This window comes from Sparassis crispa, assembly GCF_003851025.1.
Source record: "Sparassis crispa DNA, contig_000016F, whole genome shotgun sequence".
NCBI lineage: Eukaryota > Fungi > Basidiomycota > Agaricomycetes > Polyporales > Sparassidaceae > Sparassis > Sparassis crispa.
Window position 1 is genome coordinate 639,662 of NW_020939763.1, and position 26,602 is coordinate 666,263.

At 52.9% G+C, this 26,602-nt stretch overlaps 14 protein-coding genes across 14 annotated transcripts; 9 read left to right on the plus strand and 5 right to left on the minus strand.

Annotated features, from left to right (window-relative positions):
- Nucleotides 1-262: 262 nt before the first annotated feature.
- On the plus strand, nucleotides 263-865 carry SCP_1702280 (hypothetical protein; the record flags this gene model as incomplete). The annotated part of the gene is made up of 2 exons (XM_027765014.1): nucleotides 263-418; nucleotides 470-865. The coding sequence occupies 2 exons, from the start codon at nucleotides 263-265 to the stop codon at nucleotides 863-865; spliced, it is 552 nt and encodes a 183-aa protein (XP_027620815.1).
- Nucleotides 866-6,147: 5,282 nt separating this feature from the next.
- Nucleotides 6,148-7,135, minus strand: SCP_1702290 (hypothetical protein; the record flags this gene model as incomplete). The annotated part of the gene is made up of 2 exons (XM_027765015.1): nucleotides 6,148-6,341; nucleotides 6,391-7,135. 2 exons carry the CDS (start codon nucleotides 7,133-7,135, stop codon nucleotides 6,148-6,150), a joined length of 939 nt encoding a protein of 312 aa, XP_027620816.1.
- An 821-nt stretch (nucleotides 7,136-7,956) lies between these two features.
- On the minus strand, nucleotides 7,957-8,345 carry SCP_1702300 (hypothetical protein; the record flags this gene model as incomplete). The annotated part of the gene is made up of 3 exons (XM_027765016.1): nucleotides 7,957-8,057; nucleotides 8,120-8,227; nucleotides 8,333-8,345. The coding sequence occupies 3 exons, from the start codon at nucleotides 8,343-8,345 to the stop codon at nucleotides 7,957-7,959; spliced, it is 222 nt and encodes a 73-aa protein (XP_027620817.1).
- A 210-nt stretch (nucleotides 8,346-8,555) lies between these two features.
- On the plus strand, nucleotides 8,556-9,753 carry SCP_1702310 (hypothetical protein; the record flags this gene model as incomplete). Its single annotated transcript, XM_027765017.1, has 3 exons — nucleotides 8,556-8,681; nucleotides 8,733-8,952; nucleotides 9,002-9,753. The coding sequence occupies 3 exons, from the start codon at nucleotides 8,556-8,558 to the stop codon at nucleotides 9,751-9,753; spliced, it is 1,098 nt and encodes a 365-aa protein (XP_027620818.1).
- Nucleotides 9,754-9,774: 21 nt separating this feature from the next.
- On the plus strand, nucleotides 9,775-11,952 carry SCP_1702320 (hypothetical protein; the record flags this gene model as incomplete). Its single annotated transcript, XM_027765018.1, has 4 exons — nucleotides 9,775-10,242; nucleotides 10,291-11,301; nucleotides 11,351-11,642; nucleotides 11,696-11,952. The coding sequence occupies 4 exons, from the start codon at nucleotides 9,775-9,777 to the stop codon at nucleotides 11,950-11,952; spliced, it is 2,028 nt and encodes a 675-aa protein (XP_027620819.1).
- A 236-nt stretch (nucleotides 11,953-12,188) lies between these two features.
- Nucleotides 12,189-12,476, plus strand: SCP_1702330 (hypothetical protein; the record flags this gene model as incomplete). The annotated part of the gene is made up of 1 exon (XM_027765019.1): nucleotides 12,189-12,476. One exon carries the CDS (start codon nucleotides 12,189-12,191, stop codon nucleotides 12,474-12,476), a length of 288 nt encoding a protein of 95 aa, XP_027620820.1.
- A 370-nt stretch (nucleotides 12,477-12,846) lies between these two features.
- Nucleotides 12,847-13,221, minus strand: SCP_1702340 (hypothetical protein; the record flags this gene model as incomplete). The annotated part of the gene is made up of 1 exon (XM_027765020.1): nucleotides 12,847-13,221. The coding sequence occupies one exon, from the start codon at nucleotides 13,219-13,221 to the stop codon at nucleotides 12,847-12,849; it is 375 nt and encodes a 124-aa protein (XP_027620821.1).
- A 45-nt stretch (nucleotides 13,222-13,266) lies between these two features.
- SCP_1702350 (hypothetical protein) lies at nucleotides 13,267-14,809 on the minus strand (the record flags this gene model as incomplete). Its single annotated transcript, XM_027765021.1, has 2 exons — nucleotides 13,267-13,917; nucleotides 13,970-14,809. The coding sequence occupies 2 exons, from the start codon at nucleotides 14,807-14,809 to the stop codon at nucleotides 13,267-13,269; spliced, it is 1,491 nt and encodes a 496-aa protein (XP_027620822.1).
- Nucleotides 14,810-14,864: 55 nt separating this feature from the next.
- On the minus strand, nucleotides 14,865-16,045 carry SCP_1702360 (hypothetical protein; the record flags this gene model as incomplete). Its single annotated transcript, XM_027765022.1, has 6 exons — nucleotides 14,865-14,935; nucleotides 14,981-15,160; nucleotides 15,212-15,327; nucleotides 15,377-15,502; nucleotides 15,552-15,847; nucleotides 15,896-16,045. The coding sequence occupies 6 exons, from the start codon at nucleotides 16,043-16,045 to the stop codon at nucleotides 14,865-14,867; spliced, it is 939 nt and encodes a 312-aa protein (XP_027620823.1).
- Nucleotides 16,046-16,588: 543 nt separating this feature from the next.
- Nucleotides 16,589-17,626, plus strand: SCP_1702370 (hypothetical protein; the record flags this gene model as incomplete). The annotated part of the gene is made up of 5 exons (XM_027765023.1): nucleotides 16,589-16,686; nucleotides 16,740-16,936; nucleotides 17,000-17,211; nucleotides 17,259-17,435; nucleotides 17,486-17,626. The coding sequence occupies 5 exons, from the start codon at nucleotides 16,589-16,591 to the stop codon at nucleotides 17,624-17,626; spliced, it is 825 nt and encodes a 274-aa protein (XP_027620824.1).
- Nucleotides 17,627-18,713: 1,087 nt separating this feature from the next.
- On the plus strand, nucleotides 18,714-21,872 carry SCP_1702380 (hypothetical protein; the record flags this gene model as incomplete). The annotated part of the gene is made up of 8 exons (XM_027765024.1): nucleotides 18,714-18,977; nucleotides 19,026-19,910; nucleotides 19,961-20,245; nucleotides 20,299-20,441; nucleotides 20,494-20,885; nucleotides 20,938-21,151; nucleotides 21,207-21,290; nucleotides 21,338-21,872. The coding sequence occupies 8 exons, from the start codon at nucleotides 18,714-18,716 to the stop codon at nucleotides 21,870-21,872; spliced, it is 2,802 nt and encodes a 933-aa protein (XP_027620825.1).
- Nucleotides 21,873-21,881: 9 nt separating this feature from the next.
- On the plus strand, nucleotides 21,882-22,235 carry SCP_1702390 (hypothetical protein; the record flags this gene model as incomplete). The annotated part of the gene is made up of 2 exons (XM_027765025.1): nucleotides 21,882-22,062; nucleotides 22,114-22,235. The coding sequence occupies 2 exons, from the start codon at nucleotides 21,882-21,884 to the stop codon at nucleotides 22,233-22,235; spliced, it is 303 nt and encodes a 100-aa protein (XP_027620826.1).
- Nucleotides 22,236-22,616: 381 nt separating this feature from the next.
- On the plus strand, nucleotides 22,617-23,336 carry SCP_1702400 (hypothetical protein; the record flags this gene model as incomplete). Its single annotated transcript, XM_027765026.1, has 4 exons — nucleotides 22,617-22,784; nucleotides 22,833-22,864; nucleotides 22,945-23,116; nucleotides 23,169-23,336. 4 exons carry the CDS (start codon nucleotides 22,617-22,619, stop codon nucleotides 23,334-23,336), a joined length of 540 nt encoding a protein of 179 aa, XP_027620827.1.
- Nucleotides 23,337-25,394: 2,058 nt separating this feature from the next.
- On the plus strand, nucleotides 25,395-26,378 carry SCP_1702410 (hypothetical protein; the record flags this gene model as incomplete). Its single annotated transcript, XM_027765027.1, has 1 exon — nucleotides 25,395-26,378. One exon carries the CDS (start codon nucleotides 25,395-25,397, stop codon nucleotides 26,376-26,378), a length of 984 nt encoding a protein of 327 aa, XP_027620828.1.
- Nucleotides 26,379-26,602: the final 224 nt, after the last annotated feature.

The window sequence follows — 26,602 nt, forward strand, 5'->3', positions numbered from 1 at the left end:
GTTCCTGGCCTATATTCCGAGGTCCTCTGCCAGCATGAAGGTCGCTAACTATGTTTTATGGAATGCCTTCATCTCGTGAGTGGGCGCATTTCATACCGGAGTATCTGGGAAATCAATACAAACTCTCAGTTACTGCAAGGCCATTGGCAGTGTATGATGATTCTGAGGTGGGTTCGGCACGTATAAGGCATCGATGTCCCCCTGGGCCTGGCGCAACAGTATTCCCCCCCTCTTTCCTCTCAACTCTGCTACTTCGAATACTATGGTGATAATTATTAAAGTTGCGCTGTTACTCCTCGCGGCGCTGTTTCACAATATCGATCTGATGCCTCCACAACCACCTCTTGGGGTTGGAGGGAAAGTATACAAAGGACAGCTGTTCGAGAGAGCAGTTCTCCTATGGGTCTATGGTACTTGGGTGAGCTTCTCATTGCGTTGTAACGTGTTGGCGATTCTGAACAATTTTCAGGCCATGATCACCGCACTTGCATTCAGTAACTCCGGTGTCCTCTTCGCACTCCACTACGCGTACCCGTATTCCTCACATATCCTTTCGAATCTGTGCCCTGCGCGTTCCCCATCCCTTGATACCATTGGCACCCTCACTCCTCCCTTCCTTTTCGGGTTTTCCCTCATGATTCTAGCCACTCTTCTCCGTGTTTGGTGCTTTGTGACCCTCGGGCCGCTCTTCACCTATGAAGTCACTATCAAGCACGGACATAGGCTCATCACATCCGGTCCTTATTCCTATGTCCGTCACCCGAGCTACTCCGCGGTGTTTTTGATGCTCTTAGGAGCAGTGGCAACATTTTGCTCGCATGGGAATTACATCACAGAGTGGTGGGATCATGGCATCTCCAGCTAATTGGATTGTCTACACTTGGTTTATTTGTGCGTCGTTCAGTGCTCTATCCCTGAAGAAACGGGAGAAAATTGAGGACAAGCTGTTGATGGATCAATTCGGAGAGACATGGTTACAATATCGTCGTCTAGTCCCTTACAGTTTTATACCGGGTATATACTAAGCACACACAGAGGATAGATCACAGATGAGCATTTGACATATCGGTCCTGGTAGTAGAAGCTACAGAAATGCAATCCCCTTTCACCACTGACAAATGTATGATACAGGTAGCCAAGCGTCAAGACATGCTATCTACATTGAAAAAAGGGACATTTGCCCCAAATAATCTGTTTGACGCAGTAGATGCTGTAGCAGAAGTTCAGAATTGTCATCCAGATTCGCCAAGGTTAGATCTGCTAGCAGTTTCTTTCTAGCCATACGTGACCACCTCACGGCGGGATCACGTTCAAGATGAATCTATGGTTCGTTAGGATGAAAAGTGGGTGTCGTAGGAAGTTGTTTATCAGAACCTGTCAGAAGGCTCTTGGATAGGATAGTGAGCATCGAACGAGGAACGAGCAGAAACCGATAAATTCGAAGCATCCAGCTCACATGACAGGGGCAGAGACTTCCAAGATGCTGATGCTGATGGTGGACTGTGACATGTTTGTGCGAAACGGTCAGGTTGTACGGATCTGGAGAAGGGAGAAATCAGAGTCCCTGGCTCGAAAATGCTCACATGTCCTCTTGCTGTATAAAATCGTCCATGCGGACCTTGAGCCTTTGGAAGCAGAGAAGCACAAGTCCTATCTGTGTAACAACAGAAGCACGTCAGTATATGGATATACCGCAGACGTCGAATAAAGTTTTCCATATTGATACAGAATACTTTCGTTGTTGTGCTCAGTGCACTCCGATCGCATCATCGGTAGAGACAGGTGTAGGTGGTATGTCTACAGCATAAGGCCACACAACTGTCAGTATGATGAACGAATACTGACAATTCATCTTACAAGACTGGTGCAAGTACAGTGATTGTTGCGGCATGTGGGTGGAAGCCTCTGCGTGCTACCCTTGAACGGGTAGTGTTATACACGGGCGTCGAGTAGCATAACGTGCGCCAGGGATCTCATGCCTGAGCTGCGCAGAAGAAACTGCTGCAACGTGAACTGGCTGTGGCTGTCCTATTGCACTAAGACGTGTCCAACGGCACTTGCAGATATGCGCACTGTGCCCCCGTTGTGAGTTAATCGTTGAATGGCAGAGCCTGGAGCACAGACTTTTTCGGTCCGATCAAGTATCAGTCACACAACAGAAGGCGTTGGCGCCAGCCAGACGGGTGAAATTGAAGTGCATCCGGCGCGCTGGGTCTTACAGATATAAGGATAGTGGCTGATCAGACGTACCGGTGCATCCAAAATGAGAGACACCTTCGAGAAAGGCTGTATTGGTACTTTATTTGACCAGCGCAAAGCTTCTCGTATTGCAGCTGACCGGTACATGGGGGCTAAGAGAAAAAGTTAGCTGATGGATGCAAAAACTTGCGTACATCTGATTTGTTGAGACCTGTTACATATAATGTCTGAGTCTGGTGAAATTGGCATGAAGAGGGGATGAACCTTTAGGCCCCATTCTCTCCTGACTCAATGAAGATTGTCTGCCTATGAGAGACAAGGTAGAAAGCCTTTAATCCCGCCGTACAAGGCTTTCCTATTGATTGATCTGTTAATAAGAAAGAGCGGTCAGTAAAAATGTGCCCAATGGTACTGGCACTCGGTAGCCGCGGGACAAATCCAAGCTGAGTGCCACGAGTTTGTCTCCTGTAAGCAGTAATCCTGGGAGTGTTAGAAAAGGCGGGTTTTTACCCAATATAGAAGGTTATGGGTTCCAAAAAAGAGAGTGCTCATGTCCCAAATATAGATTTTCCTTTATATCATAGCCACATTATTAATCTCCGCTGTGGCATTTCCAACAGGGAAGACTGTTTTATTACATAAATGCGCATCGTCCAAGACGAACAGAAGTGGCACAGGGGGGATTCGGTGCGAAGGGTCTTCATACAGTGGGGAATTCTAGTCTCCCGTAGGTAGCCGTAAACAGTGACCTTGTTGTAGTCTGCTTTCATTTGAGGGGTAAACACTGTCGCTCGCCATTTCGGAGTTACATAAGCATGTTGATCTCTGAAACGCGTGGAGTGGATCTTGTAGAACGCGACACGTCGCCTTCAGCCTGAGGACGTTGTCCTCGTCACGTAGTTTCATTCTAAGTGTTCACTCAGCTACCATCCTCGTAATGTAGTAATAGATTCTACATTTATTGGACCGCATTCTTTTGAATTCAGATCACCTGAAGGTCAGCTCTTGTGCCCTCAAATCCTGGCCAAATCTGTATACTGTGACCCCCATGATTATCAGCTCGAAGGTGTCTGCAAGGCACTAGATGGAGCTGATGTCCTCGCAATCACACCAACGGGCTCCGGAAAAACTGTGTTTCTCATGATGTCATCTTGAATGGCATCGCAAGAGGTCGGAGTCAAGCCTACGCATTGTAGATGTGAAAGCGAGGGCAGTCGTGTCAAGTCTGCGATCGGGACGTAGTGACGGATTGGTGTGGAGGACTCATTACCGACAGGACTGTGGTATAAGTACATATTTTACCAAGGCATACAAGGCCTCAAGAACGTGTTGACGCGACGCGACAACCACTGTCTCGGGCAGGAACCCGCGGCCGGCAACATGGCCGGAATCCCGGCATTGCTTCGGCATCGTCATTCACGAGTGAAATGGCGAGCGACGGCTAAAGGGGCGCATTTGAAAGCAGACCTATATCAGTCCGTCCCTCCCACCTCTCGTAGGACTGATTTTGTAGTCTGCCTTTAGGAGACTAACCTTGTTGGGGAGGATGATCACGATACAGATCTGCTATCAAACTCGCCCGCCTAGCCGTAGCACACCATTTCACTTATGATGTGTCGGAGTTTGCGATTGTCGTTCAGATGCCATCGGCACCTCCAGATTGTGATCATACTTGTTGCGTCTCCATGAACCATCTAGCTAGTGAATATGCTTCCATACAACTATAGCCACACACTGTATCGTTCTCAGGCTCCCCATGCCCTCGAGCTCTACGACAATACAATCCATACCATAGGATCTCGAGCTAAAGCGGAAGCTACCAGGATGAATATGATGAGGAGACCTGTTTTTCAGAATCCGTGAGTGTAATAGCCAGGACATCGACACTGTCCAATGCCTGGCACACGCCAATTAATTGGTAGTCATGGGGCTCGTAGGGAAGACTTGACGGGGCCAGTATCTCCTTGCATAGAGTGCGACCTGCGATAGAATTAAATTTAAATGAGAGTGAAGGAGCACATTGTTCAGCACTCATGTGGAAATTAAGAGCGTCAGCGTGCGCAGAAGGGCACTGGAAAGTTTTTAAAGATGAAATTAACAGGCAGGGTAGGCTGGGTGCGTCGATGCGTCTCAGTGCAACAGATCTGTGGGACGCATTTCGGAAATCAACCTTTCGGTTAGGTCCGAAATGGTGTGCTACGGTGGCCGCTTCGACCCCTGCAGCTTGTAGCAGACTCGGGGAATTCAGGCGTCATGAAACATCAACGGATACTTACCATATATCTAGTCATGGTATAGACCACCAGAGTGTTGCAGTCGTCCCCGCCAATGGGTGCGAGGCTGCATCGGCAATGGGTCTTTTCGCAGGTAAGCCAGGTTGTGCTGCAATTCCCTGTAAGGAGATCCCAACTCTTACAGGTGCATGAACCTGTGCCACAGCACGCAATGTCTGGTCATCATTGGGTGCTATAACTCCCCCTCGCCTCCAGCAGATTGCAAGCGAATGTGATGGATCTGCATCCAGCCCGGCATAATCTACACACCTGTCCCTGATTTGAAAATGTGGTATGTGAACAAAGATGCACTTTTTGTCTTACCGCTACTTTCAGCCCTTCTGCGTGCGTCTGAGAGCTCAGGTTCCGATGTATTCGAAAACTTCTTATCTGACAACCAAACACACCTTTCAGTCATGTTACCTGAACTGAACTCCCATTTACCCTGACATTGTCATGAACTGGACAGCCAGCGGACGTCGGCCCATTGTCACCATGTTGACCTCTACCAGCAGTGGGCCCATATCTTTCATGTGTGGGATACTAGCAGTGGGCCCACCGCTAGTGTTCTTCTCCCAGTGCTCGGCCCACTAGCAGGGCATATTACAGTGTTGTAACCGTTAAGCAATGGGCCCACCGCCACAGGTCAGAGGGTGGGCCGACGCCAGAGCATGTTATCGCCATCGATGGGCCCACTGCCAAAGTATGATCAATGAGCAGTGGGCCCATCGCCACAAGTGTAAGATGACAGATGGGCCCACCGCCAAAGGTCAGAGTGTTGGCCATGGCCAGAGCATGTTTGTCTGAGCAATCGGCCCACTGCCAGAGTATGACGAATGAGATGACGGATGGGCCCACCGCCAAAGGTCAGAGTGTTGGCCATGGCCAGAGCATGTTTGTCTGAGCAATCGGCCCACCGCCAGAGTATGACGAATGAGCAGTGGGCCGATCGCCCAGAGTGTAACCTGAAGGATGGGCCCACCGCCAAAGGTTAGAGGGTTGACGATTGCCAGAGCATGTTATTGCCAGCAGTCGGCCCATCGCCAAAGCACCCTCAGTGAGGGCCTTACTGCAAGCACCCATGGGATAGGTCATCGCCAGGACATATTTCCGCCAGCAATCGGCCCACCACCAAAGGTCAGAGGGTTGGCCAACACCAGAGCATGTTATCGCCAGCAATCGGCCCACCGCCAAAGGCCAGTGGGTTGATGATCACCAGGATATGTCATCACCACCAATGGGCCCATTGTCACATACAGCCCTGCAGTTTCCGGGCGCATTGGTGGTGATGACGTGCTCTGGTGATCGCCAATCCTCTGACCTTTGCCGGTGGGCCCATCACTCACCAGCACTCATGGCGGAGGGCCAATTGGTGGCGAAAACACGGCTTGGCGATGGTCAACCCTCTGACCCTTGGCAGTGGGCCCTTTGCTGACGGAGCGATATTTCCATGCAGTGAAGCTTTCACTCAGGTCCTTTGGCGATGGGCCAATTGCTGGCAACAACATGCCTTGGTGATAGCGAGCGCAGTCCGCCCATCTGAAGAGTACACTGGAGGAGCGATGGGCTTTAGAGCTTAGTGATGCAGAAGTGAATGTATCCATTTTGTACTGGTATACAAGCTGTTACATAGCAGTCATATATTGCTAACACCAGAACACTCAAAGACACTAGTTCAGTTGCTGCGATACGCCTCGCCACGAATGTCCCTCAGAATGTACCCCATTTGGAACACGGTCGAGCTGGCATTAAGGTTCGCAACGTGCATATCCTCAGTGAGGTTGAGCTCACGCTGAAGACGTACAATGCGCTCCCACAACATGGCACGACGACGACTAACTGCAAAGCTATCACCTTCGTCATCGTCCACTATGAATAAGGTCAACATCAGACTGAAGGTTGCCAGGGATGTACTCACTGGAACTGTCTGCCTCTGCTGCGATCTGCACAAACGATCTACCGAAGCGGGCCACTTGTGAGCCAGAAGCGGCATTCGTCTCTCCAGGGACTGCCATTGGCAGCAGCTGTGTGGTGTCTGGGAATAAGCCTGGAACCTGTTCCCAATGGGTGGGACGATGGATCGGCAGCTCATCTGGAAGTGCTGCCAGACTTGGCATCCTGGAAGTAACAGTGACTGGCTCGATGCTGCCTTTCATATAGTGAATGACAGGTGCATCATGGCGGAAATTGCTGTCATCGAAAGTGCGAGCTGGCGAGTGAGAGGGCGCCGATGGCGGAGGCGGTGGACTTAAAACATCGTCCAACAAAGGCTGCCTCTTTGGAGGCGAAGCGCTGGGACTATTTAGCCACTGGACCTGGCTACGCACAGGCGTTGTGCCAGGGCTGTCTATCACCAGAGCTCGCCGTCGTCCTGGTGTGGCGGGAGGACTATTGTCAAAGTCCAGCAGTTTCGGCACTGGTTCTGCGTCAAGTGTCTCATCCACCAGCATGCCCCTCGCCATCGGCATACTTGCTTGACTATCGAAGTGGATGGATGTATGTGGCGTAGCGTCAAGGGGCTCAGTGATGAGCAATCGTCGAGGGAGTTGGGAGGTGTCAGGAGTGCGAAAGTCGAAAGTGTGAGCTGGTGGAGGAAGGGGAGTAGCTTCCAACAGGGCACGTCGAGGGATTGGTGAGATGCCAGGAGTGTCGAAGTCGAACATTCCACCGGGTGCAGTGGAGGTGGAATCTGAGATGAGTGCACACCTATGGATTGGCGAACTGTCACAACTTTCATCCCAAGCTGGTGCCAGAGGGTCAGGAATACTATCATGAGGGGGGAGTTACCGATCTTTGAGCGCTCGGGCTTCCTCTTCTGTATTCCGGGATGCTTTGTCTTCATTTTTACATGGGCAGATGTATGCACTTCCACATTACATTTTGCAAATTTTTTTACATGTTCTCGTGGTGAGGAGGGAAAGATGGCAAGATGCCGGTGGTGGGTGTTGACGGGGGGTGGTGTTGCTGATTTTGTCACACAGATGTCACGCTCATCTCGCGGACGGAGCGCTCACGTGAGTGCCATATCGGGCTATACGTCGTCACACTTTTCATCGGGAGTGTTACAAAATGCAGGCTGAAGCATGTCTGATTGCCCAAAACACTTCTCGGGATGGTGGAACACAGTGCTGTAGCACATATTGCTATCACCCAAACATCACTTGGGTCAGTCATTCTCAGTATCAAGAGAGATCTTTGATATTAGTACACCTACCATAGTTGCAAACGCGGTATTTGATGTCTCATTCAGCAATCCCGGAATGCCTGAACCCCTGGCTTGGTAGAACACATCTACTGGTGTATAGTATCGTCCTACAATTTTATCTGATTTATTTATTGAGTGTGGAAGCAGCGACGGCAGTGTTGCCGATTTTTTGGATTTCGCAACTCCCCCCACGTGATAGTAAGTGCGTGACTTCCCTCCACAGGCGCCACAGATCCAGATGACGCCTGTACCTTTGGTGAGGCGTGGCGGTGGAGATGCTCATGTGGCGAGTTGGATGGCGCAAATGGAGCTGCCAGGGACGGGGTAGTGCGGTGGGGCGCGATGGGTGTCTGAGAAGCAGAGTGGAGAGGCAAGGAGATCTGGGCAGATCCAGGAGAGTCAAGGAGATCCGAAATGAGTGGACGATGGGGCTCAGCGATACTATCCTCCTCATCCAACTCGCCCATCGTAATGTCCAGCGTGTCAGGAGGTTCTGCGTCACTGGCCATGGCAGGTAGATTGTGGCGAGCAGACAAGTCTTCGATCAGTCCTGGATCGCAGGAGATCAGTTGTAGAAAGGGGATTGATATGACATAGAAAGGTCAGATAACATCACAAAGGAGTCAGATTCTACAAGGAGAGCAATAGAACTTACTGTTGGGAGCCATGAGAACTTGCGGCAGGTCACACTGACCTTGAGAGACTTGAGAAATTGTGCAAGTCCAGCGATCACGTGCAAAGCACGTGGTCGCGTGGCGTGTGAAGTTGAACTTGGTGCAGATCGCGTCTGTCAGCTCATAGCGTCATCTGCTCCGCCTCTGCTGTACTGCAACTTCTGCTTTTGAAACACCCTCACGCTTTCTTCTGCCAAGCTCACCATGCCTCTGGATATTGACCCCAACTATGTTCTGCAGGCCGCGCGACTGACAGCCATTGTTGCAGCGGCGCCTCACCAGGATGACCCTTGCTATCCGGACTGGGAGACGAGGATTTACCTCGAAGTGGTAAGTCATCGGTCGAAGGTCTGGCATGCACTTACCGAATATGCCACACAGAGTCGGCTTGAAAAGAGTTTCCCGCAGCCCTTGAAGTCGTTGAGGATGCCTGGGATCGTCATCAGCGCGTTGCTGGAATTCACCCGGGCATACCAGCAGAAGGCCCTGGCGTGGCTAGACCACATATCGAACGACGATGAGAGGATATACAAGAGGTACCCTCTGGCTGTGCGCGAGTATGGGGAGTGTGAGGACCTGGGAAGGCAGTGGTGGACTGAAGGTGAGTCACAAGCGTTGTGAGGCATCGAGCGACACACTGACTGCACCAGATCCATATTGCAAGCTGCCACCGGTGAAGAGTATGCCAGCGGAGGGCTGGGGCAATGTGCCAGCCGATGACGACACCCAGGGACGTGGCGAGGAGGACCTGGCTACCGGGGACCTCATCACCAAGGGGAAAGGCAAGGAGAGAGCTGACAACGACGTTGGGACAGGCATGGTGGGTGAGCGTATCATCCACGTGGAGGCGGGGGAGGACAAGGGAAAGGGCAAGAGCAAGGAGAAGGCGCAGGGGAAGGCAGCGCATGCGATGAGCGAGGAAGAGGATGGGGGAGAGGGAGAGGGAGAGGGAGAGGGAGAGGGAGAGGGAGAGGGAGAGGGAGAGGGAGAGGGAGAGGGAGAGGGAGAGGGAGAGGGAGAGGGAGAGGGAGAGGGAGAGGGAGAGGGAGAGGGAGAGGGAGAGGGAGAGGGAGAGGGAGAGGAGCAGGAGGGTGAGGACGACGACGATGCCGACAGTGATGAGGATGACGATGCTGACAAAGATGACGACGATGAGATGGCAGAAGACGTGCCGGGTGCAGGCCAGCCCGAATCCATCGAGGTCGATGCGACGTTGCCCCCTCCACCAACTGCCAGACCAATATCGATCTCGCCAGCTGCCCCATCACTCCGAAAGTGCAAGGCGGTCATCACAGAGTCGAGTGAGGAGAGTGAGAATGAGGAGGTGGCTCTGAAGGCGAAGCGGATGAAGCTGATCGAGGTCGCAAAGGAGAAAGGCGAGGCCCCGACCACCTCTGGTTGAGCGCAGCGTGCGCAGAAGAGGATGGCGCAGACCGAGGTGGAGGGCTCGAAGGTGAGCACGAAGAAGAGCGGGAAGAAGAAGGCGAAGGAGTCAAGCGATGAAGAGGAAGTACCGACCGTCAAGCCACCAAAGAAGAAGCGTGCGACGAAGGAATACAAGAGCAAGAAGTTCATCGAAAGCGAAGACGAGACTCTGGCACCGCCTTCCAATCTACCCGCCAAGACCGCAGGGGACTCTAACGATGGTGTTGCGAAGATGAATGCCCCTGCCAAACCTGTCAAACAGACAACGAGGATGACGGCGTCACCTCATGTCACACCGAAGGCGAAGGCAAAGGGGAAGGCAAAGGCGATGGCGAAGGGGAAGGCGACAGCGAAGGGGAAGGCGACGGCGAAGGGGAAGGGGAAGGTGATGGTGTCGCAGAAGGACATGTGGAAAAAGATGTCCACCCGCGTGTCTGACTTCATGTGGGCACATGCAACAGATTCAGTGAGTAACGATCTTGTGAGACATTGACCTGTGCTAATGTTCCTGCAGCTCGTCCCTTGTGTTGGCTGCCAGGAGAAAGAGTGGCCATGCAAGCTCAACACCGCCAACTTCGGTTGCTGCCTTGAATGTGCAGCACGAGGCGTCAGTTGCAGCATCGCGCCGAGGAACACGGACGGCGTGTCCCTGCGAGGAAACTCACACACCGCACAGCATGAGTTCCAAGAGATGTGCGCAGCACTGGTGGTAGAGGGCAAGCCACTGCCCACGTTGCCACCTCCATACGATGTCAAGGTCGACTCCGATGAGCCCGACAGTGCAGAACCCATGGTCATGGGAGCGTCGAAGCGCAAGCTGCCGAAGAAGACCAAGACGTGCAATGCTGCGGCATCCAGCTCCAAGGTCAAGGGTGGCGAGGAGGTCGAGGCAACGAAGCAGAAGGCGACTGTCATGCCTGATGAAGCCAACGCTGAAGGCGAGGCCTCAGTGGAGAAATCGTCGAAGTCCAAGCGCGCCACCAAGTCCACCACCGCCACTGGAGCTGTGGCTCTGTCAAACTCTGGCGAGGTCGCCAACTCTGGTGAGGTCTCCAAGTCTGGTGCGCCTGCCAAGTCTGGTGCGGTCGCCAAACCTGGCGAAGGTAAGAAGTCAGGACCCAAGCCAAAGCCGGTGAGGAGCCAAAACTCAGGTGCACAAGATGGTGGCGAGGTCACCAGGACCTCAGTACGTGAGGCGGATGAGGTCCCGCCTGCCAAGTCTGTTGCGAAGGAGGGCGGGCAGACGACAAGGGTGGCGATGGGAGGTCGCTCGGGCCCAATGGTGCCCGTGATCACCAGGAAGGCGAAGGCGAGTGCTCCGAAGGCAGCAGCCAAGATGCCTCTGGCGGAAGGCAATGGCATGGAGGAAGCCGCCAGGCTGGCAATGGAGGCGGTGCGGGCTATGGCCTTCCAAACAGGGCCAGCTGCTCCACCGCAAGCTAGCAGCAGCAAGCGCATGCTGACACCAGTTGCTGATGAACCAGAGGATGCGCCAGAGTATCAGGCAGAGGTGGCGGAGGATGAGGTAAGCAGGACATCTTGTCGCAGCTGGAGTCGATGTAACCATGAAACAGCGCGCGTCCTTGGAGCGGCCACACGACGATCGGCGGTGTTCACTGCTGATGCCCCACGAGACGAGTGCAGGAGCTGCCGAGGTGGCACAGGAGGTGACGCCCTCCCTGGAGATATCCAAGGTGTCGAAGGGAGCGAAGTCCTCCACATTGGTGAAGGCAGGACATCTCGATGAAGGGCAAAGGCCAGCTAAGAGGGGTGCCCCACTGGACCGCAAGGCAGCGAAGAAGGAGGCGGAGGCGAAAAGGGATGCGAAGGCGAACCGCCTCAGAGCAGTGCCTCTGACCAGCAAGGGTAAGTGCGCCCGCCACAGCTTCGAATCCATGCAGCGCTGACCAGGGATACAGCACCCCACTTGCGCGATGTCCAGCGAGTGTCTACAGGAAGTCCCGCTCCGATGAATGAAGGCGACACCCCCAGTGGCGAAGAAACCTCGCAGTCATCCAACAATAACTGCGCGAATTGTGCCGAGTTGCGACAGGAGTTCCTGGCGCACAAGGACGGGATGGAAGTCCAATTCCAGGAGAGGATGGCGGATCTCAACACCGTCAAGGCAGAGATCACAGCGGCACTCCAGCGAATCAACCCGCCATCCGCATTTTAAGAAAATGCCCGGAGCATTCGCGAAGAGGTCAAGTTGGCCATGGAGGAGTTTCGCAGGCCAGTCACCATGAGCTTCAGGAGAGCGTGAAGTTGGTGGTGGCGGACCTCGTTGCCAAGCAACATTGCCTGCCAGAGCTTAAGGAGAAGGTCAACAGATTGGAGCAAGGCGCGAACCAGACGGTGAGCCAAGCGGACGTCGACAAGCTGCAGGGTGAATTGGCCGACCTCCGTCATTCGATGGAGCTCCAGGCAGCGTGGTCAGACAGCATGGAGAAGGAGCTCAGGTCTTCGGCGGCAGAGGCGATCGCTCAAGCGAGCAAGCTGGAGATGGAATTGGCGCTCGCCAAAGAGGATTCGATGGCGGTGGCGACGTCCGCTTTGGATGAAGCGAAGAAGGTGGGGAAGGAGGTGGCGACAGCAAGAGAGGAAACCTCGCTGGTGGCGAAGTCTCTGGACGCATTCCGAGAGAAGGTCGACTCCACCATGGTCTTCACCGCCTTTCGCCCAGATAGCCACAATGTGTAGTCATTAGAGTATTGATATACATGCTTTTTAACCTAGCATGGAATCTCCATGCACTCAATTTGCCACCGCCACTCCAAGTCAACTGAATGCCTGCTGAAGTTCTTGCCCACTCCCCTTGCCATCGCCACCATCTCCATGGCTTTACCTATGTAGATCTATGGGTCACATTATAGAAGGTGAAACAATGTGGAAGCCTACGAGTCTACTTTGAACTGGAGTTATATTGTCAAGGTCTGGTGCCGCCACTGCGGGTCTTGCGACCTGCGCCAACTTGGCCACTCCCTTTCACTTTGGCGGCTGCTTTCCCCAGACGGACCGGCTTCAGCTTGGTTTCTCCCTTGTCCTTGACCTCCGGGGTCTGAGGCAGAGCTCATCTTCGCTTTGCGGGAGGCTTGTCACCATCATCCGAGTCCTCGGCCCTCACATTCTTCTTCCTCGGCGAGGCCACTACCAACTCGTCCCGAGTACCACGTCCACGCTTCCGAGGTGGTGGATTGTCTTCGCCAGAGCTGTCTTCACCATCGGGCTCGGGACGTGCTGGTTGACGTTTCCGCTTTGGATCAGGAAGCTTCTTCAAATCTTTAACAGCTCCTAGTGGATGCTGACTGCGGGTATTCTTGGCGGGCGACTCATCCATCGCTTGACGCTGACTGCGAGTGATCCTGCCGGGGATATTACTCTGAAGGGCATCGGTGATCGACCTTCCCTGGAGCGCTTTGGCTTGACCTGATGGACGGTCTTCCATGGCTGCCACCTTCCTTGTCTTAGGTATAAACGGAGGTGGTGGCGGTCATTCAGCACCACTGCTAGGTACGGACAAGTGTGCATCGTCCTTTTCGCCATCGTCAGAGGCCCCACCACTGGTCTCCTGGCTCGGCCCTTCATCTCCTCCACTTGGAATGATTGGTTTGTCAGTCATGGGGGCAGGCTGGTGAGCCTTGTGAACTTTGGCAGCAGTAGCAGTGCCATCGTGAGTTCTTGCAGAGGCATCACCTTCCTGCTCCTCCTGGCCCCCAAGGCCATCGCCACCTTGTGGGGCACCGCGTATGGCAGGCTTGCTCACTGGCTTCACCATGGCATGGGTGACGTTCCCTTCCACCATGTCCAAGGTAATGATCTCGCAACAGCGAAGCAGCTGCTCTACTGCGTCAAATGAGATCGCCGAGTTCACCACATAGTCGGGAAGGTTGGTCGGTTCGCCCTCCTCAATGAACTGAGATCGTGTGAGGTCCCTCAGCACCATACCAATCACGAGTGCAGATTGTTGTACGCCCTGTGGATGTAAGAACCGATATTTTGTCAGCCATGGTTTGTCGCCCAACCAGTTCTCGACGATGTCAAAGTTGTCCACCACATGAAATGACGACGGGAGGTAGCGCTGGCTATATGACCATTCGCTCCAGGGAATCGGATCATACCTGGTGAAACGATACACCTGGGGCTATATGACGGATGATCAATGGTGGCTATGAATCCCCACGAAAGGAGCTCACCACAGTCGCAATCTTGACTTGCTTCAGCATATCCTGGTATCGCGGTTCGACGGAAAGGGTGGCGAGAAACACATCTCTCCTTTTGACGAGGTGGGGCACAGTACTCCCCACAGTACTCCCGCCAGTGAGACGTGGGGCTTGGCCTTGAAGCTCAAGCCTGAGCTCCTTTGTACTGGGCTCCAGTTCACTCGATGCTTCATCAGTCTCCTCTGTGTCAAATCTGTGCAGTGCACCCAGAGGAAGGTCTTGGAGACCTCGCTTTTCCTTCGTCTTGGCACCGCCGCTACCACTCGCTTGAGGTGCACCGCCATTGTTAGCCTTACGTCCATTGGTGGTGGCGACTGCCTTGCCCTTCGCTTTATTCGCAATCATGCTCTCGCCATCCCCTGAATCTTCATCGCTGGCCGTATCTTCTTCAGAAGCCATGCTGGGTATATCTGGCGAACTCCGATCAGAGTCTTGGCTGCTTCTGGCATCGTCTTCCGAGTCGTATGCATCTTTCGTCTTGCGTTTACACCCACCGCCTTTGGCTCCGCCAGGGGCCGCTTTGCCCTTTGTCGCCTTCGATGCCGCCTTTCCCGTGACCTTGCACACAGGTTTACCCTTCTTCTTCGCCTTCCCCGCCTTCTTGGGTGTGAGTGCTTCTTGGACCTCATGTTCAGATCCTTCTTCTAATGCCTGTGCTGATCCGTCAAGTGGTGGAAGAGGATCATACTTGGCGGGAGCAGCTTCACCATCCTTGTCGAAGTACTGAGTGAATCGCATGGTCTGCTCAGGTCCATGTTCCTCTTGGCATGCCTGCCAGTGGTCGAGGAGGGCATGAACGGGAACACTTGTCATCTTTGAGGGATCGATCCACTGGAAGTTCTCAGGTAGCCTCTCCGCTGGAATAACCTCATTTGATGTCGTCTATGCTGTTCAGCTTCGTCCATGGTGACTTGCAGTTCCGAACACCCTTCGCCAATGCTGTAAACTGGTCAGCATCTCTCAACACCGAGTGGGAGTGCATACCGTAGTGATGATTCATGAAGTCTCGAACTTGTACCTTCATCACCTTGAGAGGCGCTTCCGCCGTACCTTTGGGCACTGACGGGAGCAGAGGAAAACCGTTGGCTGTCAACCAAATCTTGTCCATGGCCCGCATGCAATTGGCAGGCGTCTTCTTCACCGTCACCATAGTCTCAGTCACACCTAAGGAATCAGGTCAGTGTGCCAGCGACAATGCAACTGAGGTCTTCTTACCGTATTCGCCTTTGGCCCACTCAGAGAACACCTTTGCTAGAGGCTGGTAAGCACGCAGCCACCCAGGATAGGCCCCGAATGGAGTTCCATTGGTGATGGCGTGGTTGACCTCCACCCTTCACTCGGGGGTTAGCAGATGGCGACAGTCGGATGGTCTACGCTCACATCTCTACCTTCAGACTCCCCGCTTCCTTCGGATATGCTAGCATGAATGCCATGCGAATGCCCATGGTGTCCCACATAGTCTTGGCAAACTTCTTCAGATATTGCATCATTTGCTGCTCCCTCAGCCTGTCTTAGGTCAGGATTTGCCTTATGCTACGTGACAGGAGGTACGCACTTCATTTTCATCTTATCATCCAGAGTGCCATTGCGCCAACTTTCCGCCTTTTCCTCATACACCTTCTGCTCCTCCTCGGACAGTTTTGCCCATTCGGCACTCCGTGCGACTCTCCACACCTTGGAGACATTGCAACCCTTTTCTGCCATGAGTGCTCGTGCGGCCTCAGTCACCTTGTCCCTCTCCAGCGCATCCCACACCTTAAAGGCATTGGGCTTGCCAGAAACATGCATACACTTTTTCGTCGCTTTCTCCTGCACATGGCGGGTGTGGTTATTGAGCCACTCTTGGATTTTCTGCGGTGAGAGTTAGTGGGGACCTCACAGACATGAAACACTGCTCACAGTTTCCACAATGATGTCATCATAATTTGACACGTCGACAAACTGTGTCTTCAGCTTCTGGCACAAGCTCTGAACCAGAGTCTTGCGACCCTTGGCATCTGCCGTGTCATAAGACCGCAGCTTCTCAGAGAGTATGGGCTGATGCTCCATCAAAATTACAAATCTCGCCGGCATGCTTTCTCGATGTCGAGGATGAGATTTTTGTGTTGGGGCAGTGAAGGGGGTCGATAGTTCAACGGGCAGCACTTTGTCCATTTCCTCATCGGCCGCCCACAACTCAACATGCACGTGCTGATGGCCCATTTGGGCTTACACCAATTACCCTCCTCGCCATGGTGTGTGGTGACTGCTAAAGCATTGTATGTGTATTTTTCGCAGTGGCGGAAGGTGGTAGTAGGTATGCACTAGCATTCATGCCTGGTGAAAGGCAATGTTGAATGCCACTTCTATGGCAGAGCACACCACGCCAACTTCATCTCGCGAATGCTGGGCGGAGGCAATCTGGCGATCATCTGCATGCCAATCTGTGGGATAAAGGGCTTCCTCAGAGTTAGGCTCGGCCAATTAGATGGCGGTGACGAAGGGCCCAGACATGGCGGACCACCCGGCCCATGATCCGGCATGGCGACATCAAGTCTGGCTCGGCGGCATAATGAACATGTGAGATGTGCAAGGGACGTGCTTGCAAGCAATATGCAGGCAGATGAATGCATACTGTTCTTTGCCATTCTGGCCCCTCCTACATTCTCCCCTGCATCTGCAAGCCAACCGCCTAAGCCTGCCATACACCTGTGCGTTCCTTCAACCGATGCATGCTGTAATCGTCCCATTGATTGGCAGACAGTATCAAGATGAGCAATCTGTCACCCATGCCACTGACTGATCAGATAGCAGGAGTCTTGGAGCTCATGTTCCACCGAAAGCTCCATCTGGCCACTCATGCAGCCCATTCTGCGCCATCCATAGAAGTGCCTCCGTCCATGCCATCCGCCCTCCTATTGGAGTGCAATGGCATTGCAGATGCTCTTATGAAGGCCATCCGTAATCCTGATAGTCATTAGTCTTGCCGCAGGTCTGATCACACTGATCACGCCATTGTAATAGTAAGGCTGCAGTGGGACATTGATAGATATTGCGACAGCCTTTCGATTCAGCCCATGGGGCAGAATGAAGTCCTCGAGGCAGAACTGGAATGGAAGTGGCCTCCTCCATTTGGTGAGAGCGAAATACGCATAGACCAGCCCGCCACCCTCGTGGACATGCACGGATGCATCTTGGCTTGGATACTTCCAAGAGTGTTGATACCAGACCGCCAGGTGAGTGGCTTGCCCAGCCTTGCACTGTGATCTGACAAATTTGTCAGACGAAGATGCTCCAAGCGACCAGGGCCCTACACCCAGCAATAGCAGCCAGTAAGTCTTCCAGCACCACCGCCAGTTGGCGACACAACCCGTTGTACTTCTTGCCTCCTGAGGAGTGTGCCCAATTCCCAGCGGGCTCCTTGTGTCTCTCGCCAGGTTGGTTCCAACAAGTAAGAGAGGTGGGTCTCCTCACCACGCCATTTGCCTTGCGTCTGGACAGCCTTTGCAGCATATGAAGTCTGGGAGGCTGGAGACCTCCGCCAGCCTGAAGCTTGAGGGCGGAAGAAGTTGGCTGCATGATATTCATGACTCCTCCGCATTGCTGGGTGCCATCCTGGCCGTCGTTCACCCAATGCTATATGCCGCATGACGCCAGTGCTTGGGTCTGATCCAGCAAGACCCAGAATTGCGAGAGATGGCACTGAACTGGTCGTCGCCATTCAATGCGCTCCAGGTGATCGCCAACTGGGAAACTCCTTTCCACTGAGATAGCAAGACAAGATACACGTTCTACGACCTGTTGGCGACATTGGGCAACTACACTTGCGTGTGGTTGAACTTCCCCGCCATGCATGTCACCATCGATTATAGTCCTGGAACCGTCATAGCCTTCTGTGGAAAGGCAATTCATTATGGCGTCACTCGAGCAGATGGCGAAAGGCTCATCTATGCATACTTCATGCGAGAGGGTGTCCAGAACAGGCTAGGCATTCCGGCGCCCCACTGGATGCAAGCTTCATATTACGCCTCACACATTGGCATGTGCACAGTTCATCACCGAGTCTGCATTCCTAACTCAGAACAGGTCCTAACTGGCTCGCTTTTTAGAGGGACATCATGCCAAAGACTGATGAAGACGAGAACACTATGCAGGGGATGGAGACTGTCGATGGCAGCTTCGTTGGTGGGACAAAGTTGGCGGAGGTGATGGCGAAATGTATGGAGTCACGAATTTCCGAATCCTAGCTGAAGGTTGGTGAGCGCGCAGTACGAGTGCGCGTTTCACATCTCGACAGTGTTCAGCTCAAGGTGTAGTTATCACTGATGGCAGCGTATGGTTGGCGGACCTCGAAGTTGGCGGAGGTGGTGGCGAAATGTATTCGGTCGAGAAGTTGTGAGTGCTAGTGGGGCAGATGGTGGCAGTGTTGGCGAGTGCATGGTGCAAGTGCACGTTTCCCTTTTGAACATTATGCTACTCCGAGTCAAGGCAAAGTTAGCACTGAGGGCGACATACGATTGGCGGACCTCTCGCCAACATGGCATCCTTATCTGCATAACGCTGATATGGTGCCTAAAGAGACCACGAGGTGATAAGGCCCAGGCATTGCAGCCATTCTTAACCACCTTGATGAGTAGTCTGGTGAGCAGCAAGGCCGTGTGTGATTTGCACATGTTGTGCGATAGGGACACAATGCTCATCGATTGGCTTGGAATACGACTCCTCACTGACCTGAACCATGAGCAGACGCAACAAAAGCAGGCTCGTTGTAGACCTGGATGACGAGGTTGAGTTTGTGACCAAGGTAGCTAAGCAGACCACTAGTGGAGTACGCTATGTGGACGTACCTTTGCCCATGCCCACAGGTTCAAACGTGCCATCGCCTTCCAAAAGTCCATCGAAGGCTCCAGCTTCAGGCTCCTTGTTTAACTTGGATGATGGCGACGTCCTGGGCAACATAGGTGTGCCGATTCAGCTGGATCCGGCGGCTCGGAAGACAAAGGTGGGCACTCCTGCCATGACCATCTGATGGTCTGACCATGCGCGATAGACCCAGAATGACTTCATGAGGGACTGGATACCCCACCGTGATGAGAATCTTCATGTCATTGTCGAGATGGAAGCCCCGCCTGAGCCCAGAAACTGTGCAGAATGCAAGGTTGGCGAGGGATGGTGGCGATGTCTGGACTGTATGGGCAGACCGCTCACCTGTACCGACTGCTGTCATAACGGCCATCAGCGTGCTCCTTTCCATCGGATAGAGCATTGGCAGGGTCAGTATTTTGAGCCGGCATCACTGTATCGGGTTGGCATCTGCATCCATTTGGGGCATGGCAGAGATCCCTGCCCTCTGGGCGCCTTCACAGCACATAACAACCCTGCGCCGGTGGTGGCCCCGGGGTCCGATTTCTGGAATGCCTCCAATGAAGACCTAAATGCACATGATGGCGAGGTCTCAGATGATGGCGAGGTTCCATTCAACTTTGCACCTCTGGCAGGCACCCTTGACAGTGAAGCAAGGCAAACCGACGATGCTCCTGATCCCACTTGGGAGGAAGATGTGCCACCGGTGCTCTCCCAGCCACCTCGCCATGATAGTTATGGGAATCAGATCATAGTCATTGTCGACATCTCTGGCGTTCACCATATCGGCGTTGACTGGTGCCAGTGTGAGATGGCAGTGGAGCGTGACATGCAGCTTCTTCAAATGGGACTTTACCCTGGTACCGTCAAGGATCCCCATACCACCTTCACATTCGCCGTCCTCGACGATTTCCTTCTGGAGAACAAAGAGTGCAAGACGGCGGCATTGAACTACTACAGCAAGCTCAAACGGGTCACGAGCAATGCCTTCCCTGGCACCGTTCCCATAAGTGTTCACATGCATTCCCATGGCCCAACCTTTTCATGCCAGTTCCTCGCCAGGACCGTTATCGTGAGCTGATGCGAGTGTCCCGCCAATGGCGCCAATCCAAATATCGCAAGTGGCACGGCTTCTCACATGATGCCCTCTGTCCTGTGGAGAAGGGTGGCCTCGCCATCTTTTGTCCCGCCTGTCCCCAGCCTGGGCTCAACCTGCCTTTCAATTGGCAAGCGGATCCAGTGCAGTGGAAGTTCAAACACGGCTTTGTCATGGATGGCAATTTCAGTGCAGAGCACATGAAGATGAAGCACCCCGAGGAGGACGTCGCCCTCAGTGACGGCCAGGCATTCATGGTCGGCCAAGAGGATTACAAGGCTCATCTGGTGGTGGCCATGGAGTCGCATCAGGTGTGTGTCTGGCTGCATGTTCTTCTTCCGCCCTTGACTCCTAAGCCCACCAGCGCTCCACTTGTCAGCACCGCGCTGTCAATCAGGCCAATGTGGATCGCGCCAACCTCAACGCCACAGGAATCGGGGCCACTGCTTGCGCCAGACATGGTTTCTTCGTCCCTCATACTGTCGTCGATTTCCAGAAGGGAGAAAGGTTCGCATATGTCTCTTGTCATGATTCATTCTCACCAACGCACCCTCTGCAGACAAATGAATATGGATTACTCTCTCAGCAATGCGCTCCTGACCCTCACCGGTATCACCCTCATCCTCATCATGTATGACATCATGTGCCAGTATGGCGTCCATGTCCGCAGACGTTTCCGCCACAGCGCCTATCTGAGGATGCCCTTCGAGCTCAAGGTAGACCAAGGCATCAGCTTGTTTCATGTGCACGGACACCAAGATTGCTGCTTCCAACGGTTCTCGCCCAACTTTATAGTTGGTGCTGGTATGGTCGATGGCGAGGTCATCGAGACCCTGTGGGCGCCGAAAAATGAGGTCTCAGGCAGTACCAGGGGCATGACCCGAGCTCACTGCCAAGAAGTCCTTGACGATCACATGAATGACTCCAACTGGAAGAAGACGACTCGCATGGGTGAGCCTGGTTCCTCCTTCCCTATTTGCCACCTGGCTTATGCTGCCTATAGTGCCAACCTTGATGACAAAGTGGAAATGCATGCTCCTGGGCTTCCCACAAAGCAAGGAGTCCTTTGAAGCTTTATCTGCATCCACAGATGAGGATGTCCTTGAGGCATGGCAGAAAGAGTACGACGACGCTATAGAGGCTCGCCAAAATGATCCGAAGATCATGGACACCTTCAATGTCCAGCTCATGAAGGCTGAGTATCCTTCCATCGTCGTGTAGCATGTAGTTGACGTGAATGCAAGCCCCGGGTAAAGACCTCACCCAACTCAGACTGGCTGGCGAGGAGTCCACCAAGGGCTTGGAGAAGGGCACCGCCGGATGGTTGTCGACTGGCCTCAAAATTCAAGAAGCACAGTGAGTTTGCCTCATCTTAACAAAAATACAGCTCTGACGGCCTTCAGGCTTAAGCTTGCGAATGATATCCACAAGGCGGGTCAAAATCCGAGCATGGCGGAGGACCTCAAGACTCTCGAGCGCCGTCAGCGCCTCGAAGTCAGCATACTCACATTCCAACGTCGCTCTGAGAAGTTCATGGGAAGGTTGGAGGACGTTCCCGCCATGGAAGATCGTGACGATGGTGCACTCTGGGATTCCTTGGATGAGAATCCTTTTCAAATACACCCGGAGGACGCTGAGTATGGTGAGGATGCAATTCCTCCCGAGCGAGCTTCCTTGAATTTACCTTCGCAGATCGGATTCGTGGCCACCATCGCCAACGGGCTCCAGGCCCTGGCGGCCCAAGAGTTGGAGTTGCGCAAAGGCCTGATGAATGACATCCTCCACGAGCTTCGCATGGCGCTTGGACTGAAGTCTTACCTCTACTGCAAGAGGGTTCGTCCCACCAACAGTGTCGGAACCATGACCTGTGCACAGGCGGAGGTTCATGCTGCCGATCAGACCGTCTTTGCCTGCACCAGGCTCTATTCCACCAACTGATGCACCATTATGCGCTTGGGCGCCACCGATGAAGACTTGGCCCTCTATCGCCCTTTGGATAAGAAGGACCTGCACATGAAGACTGCCGTCATCGAGGCTAGCACCTCTGGGCTCAGGAACGTCAACCTGGCTTGGTTCTGGACCATGGATGTTGCTGGAGATCGAGGTTCATCAGAATGGATGGACAAGTGTTCGTAATTGTCCGATCGATCTCTAGGCCTCCTGCTAATTTACCCTTCAGTCTATAGAGTGAATTGGCTGCGTGCCAGAGCTCGATATGAGAGATGGAGGGAGGAGCGTGTCTTGGTCCACTCGGAAATGGCCTGGACCATAGCCACCTTCAAGCGGAATGCGGAACGATGAGCTCACTGGCTCGAGATGACGGATCCTTCCTGGCGGGGTCATGTTTGCTATGTCGCCAGGCAAGTGAGTATGTGGCAGACCTTCGCCAGCCATGCAACTGACGCCTTCAGCCACATCCTCGCCCTGAACATTGAGGACGAAAGGGCGGGCGATGAAAATGTGCTTTGAGTCAGGGTTCACTGGGGTGTATGCATATTCATGTTTGCTATATCGATGTAGTGATCATCATGTATGTAATTCCTACTCACCAATATCACATTTGGCGAAGTGACCTCCATCCTCGCCTGAGGGCTTCATCTCGGCATGTGCTCTCCAATTGCATGACATCAGACATCAGATAAGGTCGATCAGATATCAACCTCAGATCATCCACTCACCGTCATGTCTGCCCAGTCTTCAACATCAGATGCGCGCCCCTGCCTGTTCTCCAGAGGGAGGTTGCAGTTGGAAGTCTACACTTGGAGGATCCAAGAAGCTGTTCTGGCACTGGAGCCTGACCCAGATAACTTCACCAAGGTCCGTTGGGAGGAAGGCTTGCGCCGGGAGATGGTACACCTTTCTTGCTGATATCGCCTGACCCTGCTGAGTCCTGTGCAGTTTGCCGTCAGGGGTATCTGTGGCGACCTCGCGTTGGCAGGTCATGCTGACCATATTGACCATGGCGGAGTTATTGCCAGTGTCCTCACCATCTGCACTTTTAATCGTGAAGTTCTGCACCCATTAGCATTGACGTCAAGGCAATTCCACGCCCCACCACCCTCGTTCCTCGTCCTAAGAACCTACTCGAGGATTCACCCGACTACTGGTGGAAATGGGATCGTCAGGTTGGGCCAGCGGGGAGCCCTATGGAGGCCTGGTGGTACAAACTTGGTGATCCCTGGGTGAGTGGTACGTTCCAGCACCTTACAGTCTTGCTGAACCTCGAGAACGTAGGAGAAGGTGTACACCGTCTCCGAGTCTACACTGGTGCAGCTTGAACAGCTGCATGTTCGCGTCGTGAACCTCACTAGTTGGTTGCACGAGAGGACAGATCAGAACCTGGATGTGGTGCTGGAAAAGCTGCAGGAGGCGACGCGGCAGCTGCGTGAGTTAGGAATGTAATCGCCCAATGCCAGGCGTCCGTTCGTGCTGTAGTGTGTCGAATATAAGATTGTCATGTCTTTGAACCTGGGCAATGTACCTGGTGTGGTAAGGCGAAACATAGTAGCCACATACTCTCCTCAGGAGGGCACATCCCCAATGGTATCTGATGCATGGCTCAAAAGCCAATGCCACATGGGAGAGTTTGGCGAAGTCATTCTGGACTGCATGTTCAGATGGCGAGTGATATCCACCACAGTTCGCCAACCCTACTCACAGTGGAAAGGACCACCATTCATCTCCACATACTCTACCCAGAAGGGCACATCCCAAATTGTATCTGATGCATGTCTCAAAATGCCGATGCCAATTGGGAGAGTTTGGCGAAGTCATTCTGAACTCCATGTTCAGATGGCGAAGGATATTCGCCACAGTTCGCTAACCCTTCCCACAGTGGGAGAGAGTGTGATACTGCAAGGAGAGCTGATAGCGAGCTAACCAGAATGGGAGGGAATGATGGGTGGATTACGAGGAAATTATTGGCCAGTGGTAGCTCCATCATTGCCCTGTTAGGCGGTGGATCAATCACTGAAAAATATGCCCATGGCGGTGGACTGATCGCTGAGAACTACACCTATGGTGGTGGGCTGATAGGTCTGAGCAAGAGGTGCCGCATGAGCAACAACTCGGTGTCGGAGCCCCCTTCTTCTGTGGTGTCCTTTGTTACAACGCTCCCCACTTGTGGCGCGTCTTTTCTTTTTTCTTTTCCTTGTTCCCTTTACGTTACCAGACCACGTGATCCAACACGTGACTCATTGGAGCGCAACCTCCGATTCTTTACCCAGATGTCCAGAACCCCTAGTCTAGGGTTACACCGGATCCAACTCCGGACCTTCTTCTTATCGCGCATGCAAGACGTGCATGTACGCCTCATCTTTACCTCGTTCTGATACACGACTCGTTATCCCCATTAGTACTGATTATCTCTCACGACCTTACTCAGCTTTCTCATACATATTACTTCCTCGCTGTTACCTTGCCCAGATATCGTTTCACCTTATCTAGCCAATGAACGATCTCGCATTACTGCGTAGTACTGCGGATACCTTTTGTATAAGTAAACGACCTTGTCGAGCTGGATCCCCATCTCGACCTGGTTACCATTAAACCAGCTTTTCACTTGCCTTTGACTGAGATTGACCGTCAGTAGCAGACAGCTACTACGAGTCATAAGAACGAACTCTGATCGACCTTCAGTGCGAGGACATCGCCAGAAGTGTCACTTGAACGGACTTGTGTCTTAGACTAAGACCTTGTCTCGTGACGACTCGACTAGACGCTCGTGTTTCGCTGCCGCGTAACATTAGGTCGAGATCTTATTACTCTCTGTGACTTCCTAGAGTCTAACAACGAACTACCGACCGGACCGAACCTTGAAGACTGAACGATACACCCGATTCGATTGCTAAAGCACCGTTTGAGATTACTCTGTAATCGAGGTAGCTGAAGGGATAGACTGATCACTCATCTTCGGAGAGGGGTCTGTCCGAGAGACCAATAGGCTGAGGAGGCTGAGGTAATCACTCGAGCAATCAGCAAATAGGTGTATCAGTTTGAAGACAGAAGACACTCTACGGGCTTGTTAGCCGACGACGAACGAACCCACTTAGTTAAGGACGGTGTGCAGTCTACGTGTAGACATAGGCCACACAGAAGAATTTATCCACGCTGGATTTTAACTACATCAACCCGACCGCTCTTCCAGAGCAGTACCGCGAGCACCTCCCATCCCAAGCGGAGTGGAGCACAGAACGAAACGCACATTTCATAGGAGGAAGGCCTGTATTCATCAGGCCAGACAATCACAACTTCGACTACTCCCCAGAGGAATTTGAAAGGACACTTCCCCATAATCTTGGTGGAATAGTGCTCCAGCACATCGCAGACAGCGGTATAATGACCTCCTATCCAGGAGAAAGACCAGACGCCCCTTGGAACCCCCCTGCCCAGAATCCTGTACCCCAACCGACTCTTGCACCAATCGTACCCGATTACATACCACCGATGGCTACAGTTACCATGGATGAAGGACGTCACCATGCTAGCCAGAAGGAACTTGGTTTTAGAAAACCCGAGATCTTCAACGGTTCAGACCGTTCGAAGCTTAGGGAATTTATAAACCAATGCAAGAACTACATGGCCGGAAATAGCCATGTCTACCAGGAGGACAATCAGAAGATCGCATTCGTGCTATCGCACATGCAAGGAGGAACAGCAGGATCATGGGCACAGAGCTTCATAGAAACGGAACTCACCAATGATGACTTCCTTTCTTATGGGAGTTGGAGAGACTTCATTGCAAGTGTGAACAAAGCATTTGGCGATGAAAATATTGAAGAAACCGCTCGTACCTTGCTGCGTAACATCAAGCAAGGAACTCGTACTGCGGACGACTACATTGCCGAATTCCGATCGCTTGAATCCAAGGCGAAACTAGAAGATGCCGGAAATATCGAGTATTTCAAGTGGGGACTTAACGACCCACTCCGACAAAGGATATATGGGATGGAAAGCATGCCCAAGACACTTGACAAGTGGTACGAATACGCCTCGCGGTTTGATAACCAATGGAGATCTGCTCAGATCTTCAAGCGAGGAGTCACTACGACGACACGAGGAAAGGGCCGATCTGTCCATCGCCCCTACTACTCGGCTTCTGCAAAGGATCCAAACGCGATGGATGTTGATCGTGTCAATATCTCGCGCTTATCCCCAGACGAGCGACAGAAGAGAATGAAAGAAGGATTATGTTTCCTATGCGGAAAGAAGGGCCATATAGCCAACGACAGACAATTTCACCCCCAGTCTGGAAGTTTCACCCGTGCTAGAACGATACAGCCCGGGTTAGACACAGACACGATCACATGGATCAAGAAGATGCGAGAAGACCTCGCACAGAAGAAGGAGACGTCGAAGGAAGAAACCAGAGAGGAACAGATCGCCTATGTGCGAAACGTCTTCAACGACATGACTGACGAAGAACGAACCCAATTGGGTTTTTGAGACGACGGCCACTAGTAATGCATGGACCGTCACATCTTACCGTATCTCCCCTCGTTATTTGTAACACTAGCGGAAATTCAATCACTGTGAATATTTCGTTGGGAGAGAAGGAAGACGTTACAACAGAAGCCTTGATCGATTCCGGTGCAGCCGAAACGTTCATGAACATTCGTTTTGCGGAAGAAAACGATTTCATCAGATGGGAATTACCGAAACCGATTACA